Source organism: Python bivittatus, unplaced genomic scaffold, assembly GCF_059951505.1.
Source record: "Python bivittatus isolate LINGU-HERP-01145 unplaced genomic scaffold, Pbiv_v1 ctg000700_np1212, whole genome shotgun sequence".
Lineage (NCBI taxonomy): Eukaryota > Metazoa > Chordata > Lepidosauria > Squamata > Pythonidae > Python > Python bivittatus.
The window spans coordinates 20,696,081-20,710,797 of NW_028277098.1; the positions used below are offsets into that span (position 1 = coordinate 20,696,081).

General features: G+C 40.2%; 1 protein-coding gene across 1 annotated transcript in view; it reads left to right on the forward strand.

Moving 5' to 3' along the window:
* Nucleotides 1-14,717, forward strand: part of OLFM3 (olfactomedin 3) — a 173,135-nt gene that overhangs the window by 141,073 nt on the left and 17,345 nt on the right. Inside the window, exon 3 of the mRNA XM_088153250.1 lies at nucleotides 7,985-8,140. Coding sequence (XP_088009376.1) covers nucleotides 7,985-8,140 — 156 coding nt within the window. The remainder of the gene's footprint in view (nucleotides 1-7,984; nucleotides 8,141-14,717) is intronic.

Consider the following 14,717-nt stretch of genomic DNA (forward strand, 5'->3'; position numbering starts at 1 on the left):
TATTACATTTCTTGGTTCTGAATTAGATGGCATATATAAAAGTTGAAAATATCTTTTGTATGGATTAGGCCAGAGGTCTATCTACTCCTGAATTAATCTCATGTCCACAGCAGTCAACAGCAGCTGCCCTCATAACCTCCCCTCCCCCAGGAGAATCTTCACACCTCTCAGGAGACAGAGAAATATATTGCTATTCTCTTATTAATATTCAAAGGCACTATCTCTTCTATGAAAAACTTCACCACAAAAACAGAGGTGTATGAAACAAACCAAGGATTCATTAAATATAGAGATGTGGCCAAAAGAATTGGTACCCCTCCACTTTTTCCCAAAGAATTCCAGTTTGCCGTGAAATAAGTTGAAACCAACCCAAGTAAATGGCAACCAACATTCTTTAGTCTATAGTGCAGACACTTTGCTTTTGATGTATGACTTAACATATTAATAATAATTCTTTGGAGAAAAGTGGAGAAGAAATGCCAGGGAAGGAGCTGTGGCTAGGGATATTTCCAGCTTACTGCTAGTCTCAGCCTTCCTCTGCTTTCTTGTCCAGCAAATCGCCGGAGGGATTAAAGAGGTGGATGTGGCAAGAAAAAGGACAGTGTGTACACCCCTCCAGTTTGTCATGTATTTCTTCCCCACCCTTCCAGTAAGTGAAGGATCCCATTTTCTCCCTTAAAAGTGGTTTGTTCTTGCTGTGCAAACATAGCAGCAAATTGACTGTGGCAAAGGGAACAAGGAATTGAACAGGGATTTAGAAAGCTCTGGAAACCTGGACTACTTGGGTTGAGGGGAGCGGGTCACATTTACCCTTGCAGGTCCTGTGATGTAGCTGTGTATGGGTTTCTGATTACATATAATGCTACAGTTTATTAAAAAAAAATCAGTGTAATACCAGATTTAGTTTTCAATTAGAAATGCAAACAAGGAGTCTCAAGCAAATTGAGACTGGAACTCCATCAAAATAAAGGAAAGACATATCCAGTCCTTCCATGTTTTTTGTCCCCCCCCCCCCAAACTCCCTCTCCCTACTAACTGGTCAACAATAATACTTCAGGAAATTTCATTCTCCTGCAACAGCAAAGAGCTTTTCAGCTGAGGTTCTCATCAGCTCTCATGTGGGAAAAAAAAATCTTAGGATTTTGTGTGTTTGTATTTTCCTTTTGCTACACCATTGGCAGGTCACAAAAACACCACATAAAAGGAGCAGTTTTCTTCTGATGTGCATTGTAAGCAGGTAGTAGTCATACATTTATTTGTAAGCAGGTGAATAATGGATGCTGCAATCTCTACTTTTCATTGTAGAAGTTCAAAGTACCTGCTACAGCTAATGCAGCTAATAAGAGTTTGCACATAGGAAGCCAGGATTGCCTATATATGTGGAATATGTATGCTGAATCCAAAGCATTCTAAGATGGGTTTCAAAGCTCCCCAGATTTCAGTTTTCATCTCACAAAGCCAATGCTGAATCTTGAATTTTGAGAATGAACCCAAGAACCTGATGCGTTTGTAGAATGTGCAAACTCTCTGGCGTGGTTATTGGTGTTTCTTCTTTTATTTTAATAAGGAGAGCAAACCTAATATATTGTATGTTAATAACTCCCCAATAACCTGAAAGAGAAAGAAGGTTGGTTTGTTCCTTCTTTGAACAAATACTGCTTCTTCCGTTTTCCAAAGAACTGACATTTCAATGAGTACATCAGGTAAATGTAAAGGCACCTTTCATAAAAAAAGTCACAAATCTTATTACGACCTTTAAGCCGGAAAATACTATATAGAAACACATCTGCATAAAATATATAGATATGAGTAAAAAGTAGCATAGAATATCATAATAATATTAATGCAATACAAATAATAATGGTGATCACCAAGTTTAGCACTAATCTTCAGTCATAGGTGGGACAAATAGGACAAATAGAGGTAGAGAATCAGGCAACCTAGGAAGAAAAGTCAAAGTCCTGGTCCTGGATAGAAGAAGCAACAAGTAGGGATTGTAGTTTCTGCCAGGATATTTCTTTAAAATGGGATCAATGGATGCCATCTGAGATTCCCTGTAATAAGAGCAACAGAGGAGTATGTGGCTCAAGGACTCACAGAGCTGTCCCCACATGAGCATCGGTGCTGCTGTAGAGGGACATCCCACAGGACTGCGGAGAATAGCGCATCCAACCTGGCCAAGTTGAAGGCCTAGCAAAATTTCAGAGTTAGAATGGAGGAGAGGTAGGACGATGGCCTACCCATTTGAAAAAAAATCCATGGACTGTGGGGTTGGATACTAGGCTTAGACTGATTTGGAAATAAATATCCCAGATACACTGCTTAAGATGACTCCTGGCATTTTCAAACCCTAATGGGCAGAGGCTTTCCAAAGACAGACCTAAAGATTGGAGTTTCCTGTTAGCTCTTGTTAGCCAGGTTGACTTAAAATGGTCTCTGAGAACCAGTGGAGCCAGACAGAGAAACAAATAGTTTTAACCAGTAATTAATGAGATTGTACCAGGCTCTGGCACCTACAGAAACCAGACCTGTCTCTAACTGTAAGGCAGCATTCTTGATTCATCTTGGAACTGCAAGGATAGCTCTCATAAACTTGAACTGGACAGCTTCCAGGGTATTAAACTTTGTAAAAGTACAAATCTGAAGACCATAAAGAAGTTGAGAAACAATGTTAGCAAAAAAGACCTTGCAAGCTACAGGAATAAAATGTGTGCTCCCTTTGAATGGAAAAATCTCAAGACAGCTGAGGAGCTACGATCAGCAACTCTGGCCTGATAGGAGAAATGTGTGCTGTGAGATAAGGAGGTCTGGAATTGCACCCCAAGACATTTATAAGTGCGTACCTGATCTATTGGGGTCCTGTTAATTTGCCATTTATGCATACTTAGTTGAGTTGTGCAAAAACAACCCTTTAGGGTGTTTTTTATAATTTATTACAAGTTGTTCTTTTAGGCAAAAGGAAGCCAATACCCTCAAAGGCCTTCTCATTCCCAAAGACACCTTTGAGTTCCAGCTTGATGCCTTGTGACTCTATTGACACATTTATGGTTGGTTTGGTTTGGTTTGTTTTATTTTCTTGGTAACAATCCAGAAGTGGTTTACTCTTGTCTATTTCTGGATTTTTTAAAAAACTTCTGAGTCTTATCTACAGCCCTGGGGCTTCCTTGTCATCTCCCATCCAAGTACTAACCAAATCTGACCCTGCTTAGCTTTTTCAACATAGCTAAGGTCAACTGGGTGCTGCTGAATATAAAAAACAAAGACTTATGCTTCAGCACCCTCACCAGCAAAGGCTGGGGATGCAGAAGCTGACTGAAAGAAACATGCACTGTAAAGATATTACTTGACTGGTAAGACAGTCCAAAACTGACAGAAGAAGTGAGTAATTTTGATGTGTGGTTGTCTCAGTCCAGAAGCTATTTTGCATTCTGGACCAACTTTCCTTGCACTGATTTTACAGTCACAGAGTTGTTGTTGTTGGCAGAAACACCCTGAAGTCAGTTACAGGTAGTCCCCAGTTTAAGAACAAGTTCTGTTCCCAAGGTCTGTCCTTAAGTCGAGTTTGTATGTAAGCCAGAACAGTATTATTGTATAATACTGTATAAGTAGTATTGTGTAATGAACTCGAACCATTGTGTATTTAACTCAAATCATTAACTCAAATTTTGCTACAGTAGGTTCTGTTCTTAACTATGGGTCATCTGTAACCAGGCATTCTTAATCCGGAGACTACCTGTATGGTAAAAAACTTCAGAACTGTGCCACTGAGGAGGTGGTACACTTCTGAGAAGCTACACTCACACATTAAATATCAGCAAGAAATGCCGGTGGTCTGAGTAACAGCAGGAATTTTGTTTGTCCACTATTTCAAGTCTTTTGCAAGCATAAATAAATTCCAGGTCAGCATCCCTGCTTCATTTTCTTGTCTTCCCTATTAAAAATCCCATTTAAACAACTCATTAGTGCAGAACTTGGGGATTTTGAGTGAGCAAAAAATAGAAATTAAATTGGGTATATTAGATTTTCTTGCACTTGAATACTTGGCGTGACCCAATATTGCATTACTATATTTGCTGTTTAAAAATAGTGGCAATCAAGCTAACTGCAGCTGCCAGTGGCATCCTGCCTTTTTGTCATTATTTTGCAAATGAAAACTGAAGTAGGCAAAGGGCAGAGCCACGCTACAGGTTGAGATTGAAATGCTTTCCTGTTATTAAGGCTGTCCTCCATGTGTCTTCAGAGCACACACCAAGTGCCGAGCTTCATACACACTCCCTGCATATTGAAGGTCATGTCTGCAATATATGCCCATGTGTACAAACATCCAGTCATATCATATGGAGCCTTGTGATCACCCATAGATGTCAGTTTTCCCCTTAATCCCCTTGCCAGTGTGCATTTCAACATGTACATGGCTGGGGGAAGAGCTTGCTGCCATCCATTGTTCATGCTTTCCTTATATGAACAGAGAAGAAAAATTAAAAGATTATGGTTGAGCATTCTTTCCTTCTTCCCAGTGAATCTTGAGAACTGTATTTTGTTGTTAGAGCCTATGGATTTTCAAGCAAAAAATCCTCAGCGCCTTTGCCAGATTATAGTTTTGCCATCAAACAGCACCGCTGCTTAATTTTGTCTTCTGTCTTTCAGCATATCTCTTAGGTCTTCCAGGTGTTGTTGAACTACAGTTCCCAGCTTTCTTCACCATTGGACAAGCTGGGTGCCATTGCTGGAACTATACTTTAGCAGCATTTAGAGGATCACATTTTCCCCACTTATCGATACAGAGAAGAGGACATACTGGCCTTCTGTGCCTCATGCTAAATAGCTCTTACCTACATTAAAAGTAAATGCTACTTCCATGCTAATGCAATCAATGCAAAACTTTGCAATTTATTAATGAGCTATCGAGAGCCCTGAGTATCTATAAGACTATCCACTGGCATCAAAACACACCCATCCAGAGTCAAAAGCCTTCCCAGTCATTAAAACATTCTGCTGCTGCTTTGCTTCATCTGAGAAACATCCTGGTTTTTCTATGCAATTACCTTGTTATTGTTGTTTTTTGCTTTTCTAAATTGGTCCCAGACCTTGAACTCTTCAATAATCTTTGCTATTCTTCACCTGGGAGTTTCTGTTGGCAACTCTGTTAGGCAGAGCAATCTTTCCCAAGAAATTCTGGCCCAGATTCCATTGGACTTTTTTTTCCTGATCTTTTGCCAACTCCTAGAGAGTCTTGAAGAACACATCTCATGCTGCCCACCTGCTCCACGATGCCCAGGTTTGGGTGCCCATGTTGTCTCATCTTTTGGTTTTACTTGATATTGCAAGTTTGTCTGCCTTGCTCCTCATGTGTCTTCATGAAGTATACTTTATCAGAGGGAATATATATCTCAGCTTTCTTCTCCTTCCTCTTTTCTTCCATGATTGTTACCAACTTCAGTGTTGCCGGCTTTTCTTTCCCCCAGCCCTGAAATTGTCTTTGGCTTGCTGTCACTTGATATCTCCCGCCCTTTCCCATTCTCTCTGGTCCTTTTTTTTTTTTTTCAGCTTTATCAAGAATTCTTCCATTTTCTAGAAAATCTCAGGCCTCATTTCAGCCATGCTCTGTGCTGTTTAGACCTATATGACTTTACCCATGTGGCACTTCTGTTTATCTAGTAAAACATCCCAATTTGGAAGCCCAATCTAATGGACAGAGAGCAAGAGATTCCCGTAGGAGAGAATAAGACTGTATTTGAGAAGGTGGTGGCTGGAGAAATACTTCTTTGTTTCTCCTGAGGGCCAAGTCATTTAAGTTTGTAGGGCTGGGATTCCTTGTTATTCTCCCATATTGTTTTTGGTGGAGGAGGACTTTTGGATGGACTGTTCAAATATTATTTAATGTTTTAAATCTATCTGAAGGCTTGAAATGTCAAAATGACCCTAAAAAGCATGGAAAACCATATCACTGAATCTCAGCAATTTGCCATCCAATTTCAATGGTGCAATCAGAATGGATCACAGAAAAGTTCAGAGGCCCTCTGTGACTTGGGGAAATGCACTGTCCACTCTTCTAAGACTAAACCACCCCCTTCCATTAATCACATGCCACATACTAAGAGTCTGTCTATAAAACCTTGCCACTGACACCAAAACATAGCCATCCAAAGTCAAGTACCCTCCTATTCACTGAAACAGTCTGCTTCTCCATCGTTTTTCTGTGATGCAGCTTTGATTTTTGCTGTCCTAAACTGCTCTTAGACCATGAACATAGAAAAGTAGCTTTCAAGGGTAGAAAGATACCTGCCCCAGGCAAGCTTGTTAACAGAATCCAGCTTTTTTTGATATATGGAGTTGATATTCTACACACGTCTTTAAAGGGTGTGTGATTCAGATAGAAAATGTGGCAGGCAACTCGCTTCCAATTTGTAAATGATGCCTGTGAATTTGGCAACAAAATGAAAGGAAGAAGCCACCAGTCACAATGGCTGCCATTGCACACTCTTGGTACAAGAGTCCAGCCAGACTCTTGGGAAGCAGCTTCTCGCATTTCATAAGCAGCTGCATGTTACTGAAGCTCAGGAGGAACTTTGGCTGTGATGTGGAGTTGTAATGGTATCTGGGAATGACCTTGGGATACAGGTGGAAAAGCCACAGACTAGACAATGGCAGCCACAGACAAGCAGCAGTTGAGCCCACACAAGGAAAGTGGGTGTGGCAAACCTCTCAGAAGGGACCCTGCCTAGTTTTTTGGACTGTAAAGGTGAGGAGGGGAATGACTGGCAAGATTCTGTTAATGTAACCTTACAATAAAGTTACAACTAGTGCTTCTTGTCTGGACTGCCTCACAAGGCTGACAGGTATTAGGAGAGGCAGGTCAGAAACAACCCCCCCCCCCTCCCTGGGCAAAAAAAAATGTCTGATGCTCATCTGTGAGTATGTTATATGAGAACAAACCAGATTTGCCATGTGTTTGTCATTAGGGCTTGCTCATATATAAAACCACATATCTGTTGCACTTGCACATCTCTTTTTCCTTTTTTAGGAGTATACTTGAGATCCCAGAATCAAGCATCCTTAAAAACATAATATTATTTTAATAACAGGCTGTGGCTGCTGTTGATCTGTGTGCTGCTCTGAATCAACCCCAAAGCAAAGCAACCAGCTTGCAGGAGTGTCACAGTGAGGGGCAAGTGAAATTATGGATACCATGACATAATTGTGCAAATGATGGGAATTATGTAAATTGCATAATTTGCCTCATTTGGGTGATGATGTTATAACTCTTCATGACATCATCATGACTCCTAACGGATACCTATGCCCTCTTGAACCAGGCTTCCTGTGAGGCTTTTTCCTGGCAAATGGGACTGGAAGAGATGAACACAAGGATATAAGGAACTTCTGATTTTACTGTTGAGAAGCTAAGAAGCCATTATGGAAGAATTCTGCTGAGTGTTGACAGTCATTATTCAAATTCCTGCATCTCTTTCACCCACCAGCTCTGTAAAGAGCTAGAGGTGCCTCACTTTTGGGTGGAGTGGGAAAAATTTCTATATGTTCCTTGTTTTGGTAATGGCCTATTCTGATACCAGGCAACTTCCTTTGGAGCACATGAGACTAGCTCCCACACCACTATAGCATTTGGCTCTGCCTGGGAAGCAATGTTTGTCTTGAAGCATTCTGCTGAATTGCAACATGAGATGTTTTTACAGGATAATGCCCAATAGATACAGGCATAGATCCAAATTCAGTATTGTCACCATCTCATTAATTTTAGAGAAGCTGTATTTGTCCAAGAACAAGAGTGGCATCTAATCTGTGGTTCAGACATTCTATTCATGTGCATTTAAGAATTCAGCATTTTGCCGAGGTCTTGAAAATGAATAACAATCCAAGAACTGACACGTGCCAGACAATCTGTGTTTGATTTAACTGCACTGAGAGAGAGAGAGAAGAAAGCACTTTTAAAAATGAGGTTATGCGCAGTGTTCTTCTTTCACAGGTTCAGAATATGTCTCAGTCCATTGAAGTTTTAAATCTACGGACTCAGAGGGATTTCCAGTATGTTTTGAGAATGGAAACACAAATGAAAGGACTGAAGGCTAAGTTCCGGCAAATTGAAGATGACCGAAAGACCTTAATGACCAAGCATTTTCAAGTAGGCATTCTCATCTTTTAATTTTTTTAACAATTGTTTTCACTGACTGCCAGAAGTAATATACGACTGAGAAGCAACATGAGGTGGGTTGGATATCAATTTAAAATGCTTGTCAGTAAATGCACGAACACTTGTTTTAAACAGGATGGTCTTCTTACTATGCTGTTTCACTATGATGGGAAGTTCTCATGAATTACTGCAACAATAGAAAAATGTGAAGGCATCCTATTTCCTTTCATTCATGATGGGGTTCCCACCAGGAGAGAAAGAGGTGGGAGAGGGAAGGAAGGACATGTATGACCATACATGTGTGGCCAGATTCCGCTGATGATAAGTGACACATTCAAGAAATTTAATACAAGATTACATGGAATGATATTCAAGTAAATTCTAATGCATATCCAAGATGGGAATAGTATGAGAGGTTCCTATGTTTAATTAGTACGGTTATTTGTCTTATTATTTTTAATTTGGCATCTAGATTTTTGGGTTTGAATTAGATGTTTATTTAAGAGAAGGATGAAACCAAAGGCATCCACATGGGAGCAAAGGAGGGTAATTTGAGATTTTAATGAAGTCTTTCTGATTTGGAGGCCATTTAAGCCAATAAATAAATAAAAAAAGCAGCACTGCACCATTGTGATGGAAGCCCCGCCCTTTTGTAGGTGCATCTTGATGTCACATGTACAAAAGGCATAGGGCTTGAATCCAATAGCATGAAACTGCTTTCATGATTTTAACCAAAGCCGTCAGTTCCTGCAGATGCCTCTGCATAAAATGTGAATAATGCAATGAATGGTGCAGCGTAGGTATGTCTAGTCTAAACTTCATCCCATTCTTTTCACTGGAGGCCTATTTAGGTAAGGAAGTAAAGGACTACAGCCTAAATGATATTAAGGAGAGAGAGTATCACTAAACTTCCCTTCAAAGTGTGGAATCTTGAGTTATCTAATCTCATTTCTGAAAGTAGAACTGATCTTCCAGCTTTGCTTCTTTCCAGTTTACCCTCAGTTTACAAACAGCAATTTGTCCATTAATAAAATACTGCAGCATGAATTTCACTATGTCTAATGAGGCTATAATAATTCTTAGGGTTAGGGAACCTAGTCAAATAAATGACTTCTGATGCCCTTCCAGCTCCACAGAGAAGAGGCTCCCTGAAATGAGACTAAGTCAGTGAATCAAGTCTAAACATGATTACATCTGGATATCATCTTGTGATTCTAAGCTGGGTTTACACAACATATTTAACCAGGTAGTTGAAGACTTAGTGGCTGCATTCATACAACATGCTAAGCTTGATCAATTTTAACCTTGGTTAATATTGTGTGTTTGTGTGGCTTGGCATATTGTGTGAACCAAACCTGTTAGTTTATTATTCACAGGCTAAGAGTCTTGCTGTGGAAAGTTTTACCAGTGCATTGGAATGAATGTGGAAGAAAATGCGATGGCAATCCCACAGAAGATCATCTTCAAAGTTCTTTTTTTTCCAGGGGACTTTTTCCTTCTTGTCAATACGTAAATGCAGAGGAAAGAAGATGCAAATCTTCAGGAGGGCAAGTTCTGCTTATGGAATCAGGTTTAGAAATTTTGAAGAGGGGGAAGAGTAAATATTCTGGGCAATAAAGAACCAAAACAGAAGCAGTATATTCTTGACCCAGGGAACTTGGAGACTAACAGATGAACCTCCTGGCAATTTCTCAGATAGAAGAGCCCCAGCCTATAGTATACTCTCTGCACTGTCTCAGTTCCACAAAAGATGAGCAGAGAATGATACTGGCTCTCTGCCAGTTTCTGTGCCTTTTACCAAACTTGCAGGGCCAGCCCCTCCTTTAGGCAGAGGGTTGTAGATGCCTCAAACACCAAATAAGAGGAGGAATGGGCAACTGTGTGGATGACAAGCCTACCTGTGCCACCCAAACTGATCACTGCTCCTTCAGCCATCCTGAAGCCCTCAAGTGAAGGGAGAATGCTTCCCTGTTCCCAGTGTTGAAAGAAGTCTCCAGTCACTATGGAAGTGGGAGCATAGATCTGACCTTTGCCTCCAAAAGGAAATTCCCCTAACCTGGACCTGCAGAACGTCTGGCTGCTTTACTATGCCTCCTCCTCTCCTCCAGCCATAGCAGGTATTATTAGAAAACCTTCTCTAAGGTCTAACGCAGGTTAATTCACACAGGAAGGGAAGCTAACCAGAAACTCTCCCTTTGAGATTCTTCAAGAAAGGTTCAGAATGGTGTCAATACAGTATATCTTCACATAGGGTCAATGGCCCTGTTATGATTGTTATCATCATTGGCCTTAATAACAAACTTGTCTTGGGCCGCTCATGTATTCTTGTATTGTTTGTTCCACTTTTCATTGACCGCACATAATGTCAGCATGCAGCTGCTCGATCCTAGCTGTCAAAGGCAACTGCCTGTTTGAACATAGTAACCTTTTTAGAGACCTGATCTTTGGATTGGCTGGGCTAACCAATTTGATATGATACTTCAACTGGCATTTTAAAAGGGATTGCGGAGCAGTAAGACTATTGAGTAATTTAAAAGGTCAGAATAATAGACTGTCTGCTTTCTTTCAGAGCAGCAATTTGCAAGAAGAGACAAAAGAATAGAGAGAATACAGGCTTTGCATGCATAAGTGCTCAGCTCCGTTCTCTAACAGCTCCATATTTACGGATGCTGTTGAAATGCAGTGAATTCATTCATTCCTATCACTTTCTCTGGTTCATCTCTCACTGACCTTTTTAAACTAGTGTGGATAAAGCCACCAGTCATAGAACTGGCAATGTGAATTTTGCCCAGCAGATGCACGGTCTAGCAATTGAAGCATGTGGATTGACTCTACAAAATTTTAAATAAGATGCGGTATTATTTCTTCAGATTCTGTAAAGTGAAGTAAGATGTTTTCCTTGTTATTTCATACCCTTTGATACAGTTTTCCTGACCTGTGCACATTCCAAAATGCAAAGGACCTGGCTTTTGGGTTAGGCACACATTGCAGAAAGCCTGTTTTCAAATGGATGACCACTCACTGTCTTATGTTTGCTATGTAAAAAAGCAGTCCTTCTTTGATGTTGATAGCTCTGTTACAGAGTCAAACCATCCTTTATTTACTATTCCAGATACCTATTAAAACTATTTCTATATTCCCTGACATACAGCAGATTCCCAAGTCATGTACAGAATACTGTAAATACATTAAATATAGTACAAAATATGATAATGGCTGTAATAATACAGCAACAGTCCCATGAGCTTATTATTATTTATTTTTATTTATCAAATGAATACCCTTCCTTTCTGATTATGTAAGTACTTCATTAATTAGAACAAAAGTACACATTTCTTATTTTCAGAGAGTTTTCAAAAAGCTCTCAAATAGCAACACAAATGAATATGTTTTCCGCATGTTCCAAAGCTGTATAAAATAAAGTGAATGCTTTGCTTCGTGGAGTACCACAATAGAAAGTATTGTCTTCCTGGTTGGCTGTGGTAGCCAGCTGAAGCTAAATGGGAAACGGCTATTCTGGTACCAGCTTGTTTAGGAATTGGTAAATAAGAATGTAAACTTGGCCTTGCTGGATCGGACTCCTGGCCCATCTCGTCCAGCAGTCTTCTCACAGTGGCCACCCAACTGTGCAAAGAAGCTGATTAATCTCCCAGCAGATGACCTTCAGAGGCAGTCATGCTGCCATCAAGGCTAATAGCCGTTAATCCCCATGACTTCCATGGATTGCTCCACCCCTTTTTGAAATCGGCCAAGCGGATAGCCAGCACCACATCTCATGGCAGGTTAAGAATAAGGCCAGTTCACCAGCAACGAACTGTCACCAAATCAGCAACAGTTCTTTCAGCAATGTTACAAGACTGGGAAACTACAGTCCCTATACTAGCACGTGGAGAACAGATGGCAACAGTTGCTCAGCACAGATCTACATCTTGTAAATAAAACCACAACATTACCAGTCTGCCCTGTTTGTTTGTTTGTTTCCAACCTGATAGAACCTCCACTCCTCCTCCAGCAGCCCTCTAAATTTTGTGCTGAGTATGGAGGGGAAACCAGTCTGCTTGGTTTCTGTACTAGATAATAAGGAAGAATAAAGCACCCCAGTCCTTCCATGGCTGTTTACTCAGTACTCAGATGCCCTGCACTCATCTGCATGCAACTCCTTATCCACCAGGCGAATTCTTATCCATCTTGGGCCCCAACATTAATACCGATAAGAATTCACCCATTTGGGGGCAAAAAAAGAAAAGAGAAGAAAATCCAATCAGCAAGCCTTAGGATCTTCAACTATTGGCTCCAAATTTTTCAAATTGCTGATCAAAGCTGTCCCTCTGTACTTTGTGGCAATTTTCCCCAATTTGGATGATGCCTGGTGCAATCTCAGGTACTGTTTTCTGAAAGAAAATCTATTTTGTATATTTATTGAAGTGTAGATACATCACTAAACATTCCATAGCTGTTTGAAAATCCTGGTACAACTGGAGTTCTGAGAGATAGTGAGGAGGCTGGAAGAATAATGGAAGGAAAGTTAGACATCAAGAGATAGGAAGATAGTCCATTGCTGGCTTATTGCATAAATGGCAACTATGTCCAGGTGGCAAGAAACCTGGAAAAAATTATTCAAAATATTCCAAGAGTTTCCACCTTATTGAAATTACTAATAAGTGAGAGTTGGAAATTCCTTTGCAATTTCCAGAATTCTGTATTCACCTTAATTCAGACACCTTATTGAAGTCTGTAAAGATAGACAGACAGATACAGGTAGTCTTCAGGCTACGACCACTCATTCAGCAACCATCCAAGGTTATGACGGTGCTGAACGAGGGGGCTTTCAACCAGTCCTCAGAATTCTGGCAATCGCAGCATCCCCAGGGTCATGTGATTGCTTTCAGTGCCTGGCTTGTGATTATGATGTCACAGCGAGCCAAGGTCACGTGATTGTGATTTCCAGTGTTTCCTGCCAGCTTCTTACAGGCAAAGTCAATGGGGAAGCTGACAGGAAGTTGGAAGTTGGTCCTGATCCCACTGCTTTTTTGCCTGCCCACAGAACCTGTGCACCTGCCCAAGCTCCATAGTGCCCGCCTGTGGCATCCGCACACCCATTGGCCTGCTTGCCTGGGACTCCCACCTCTTCCCACTTTGCAACCCATGCAGTCCTGGGGTTATGACGGCAACCAGGACTGCTGGGATTGCAGTCGATAAGCAATGCAGTCACGTGACATTGTGCTTTACAACTGCATCACTTAGTGATGGAAATTCCAGTCCCAATTGCCATTGTAACCCAAGGACTACCCGTGTAGGGATAGATCCATATCCTTCATTTTCATTTAAAAAAAAAAAAAGACTTGTATGCAGATTAAATGCATTTACTGTATAAGGTATGGAAATGCCCTAAGCTTGTTTCGGAAAGAACAGTCTGAAAATTTAGATAAAAATCTATAAATCTTGCCTTTTATCTGTACAAAAGTCCTGAAAGCATATTGAAGCCAACACTGAAAAGAATCTCATTGACTTATGTAGTGGTGGTACTGCATTCATAAATTAAATTCTCTGGAACAGAAAGAGAATTTAATGTCCATTTGCAAAGGTCTGTGTGAGTTTATGGTGCTCTCTCTAATAAAACACTCCCCCAATTCATCCTTTCCAAACCGTTCTTGCTCAGAATTCCTGGGCATGTACAGTAAATGGATTTTTTTCTCATGAGTATAAAATTAGGAGTTCCAAAGGGAGCTCAGATTCCTCTAATGCATTTATTATAATAACATTTCTGCATATAATTTACCAATGCAATTTCGATCTTTCTAAATTAGGTGTGTGAAATACATGCATTTCAGCCTTACCTATGGATTCCCCACTGATTCTAATCTTTCCCAAATGAATTTTAAAAAATAAAGATTATATTAAGGTAAAGAGGTAAATGCAATTAATTTAAATGTGCTTTTAACAGTCACCATTATCATTATACATTATGATGCAGTGCTAACAGCCCTCCTCATAAAGTAAATCTCTTCAATGAGTATAATTCCAATTTTACAATATCTGCTTATTTTAAAAATGTGCAAAAACCATTTACAGTAATTTGGGGGCCTTGGAAAGAGATCCATTCAATATGGGCAGTTCTAAAGTTAATCTGATTTAACTTCCTCCTCAGATTTATAGCATGATTTGGAAAAATGAAGCTCCACTCTCCATAACCCTGGATTGTATATACATTCTTTGGCAAGAAAATGTGATAAAATTTGCAGTGATAGTAGATCCTAGGACCCGAAACACCAAGATTAAATTTCAAGCAGATCCCTGAGGAGGGAAGGGGAAAGGAGTTTTGTAAGGAATACTGATGTCTTTTCCCAAATCACTGCAGCTGTTTGCTGGATCTGAGTTGCAAATGATAGGCATTTGTTCTCTAGCACACTTTTCTATTTATTCTTATTGGATATGATGCCGTTAAAATAGTGATGCCCCCAGAGTTTTTGAATTAGACTAGTGCCCAGAGTAGGTTGCAGACGAGTTTATATTATTTATTCACATGACATCCCACAACCACAGATTGGAAAAATGAGGCAGAACCACA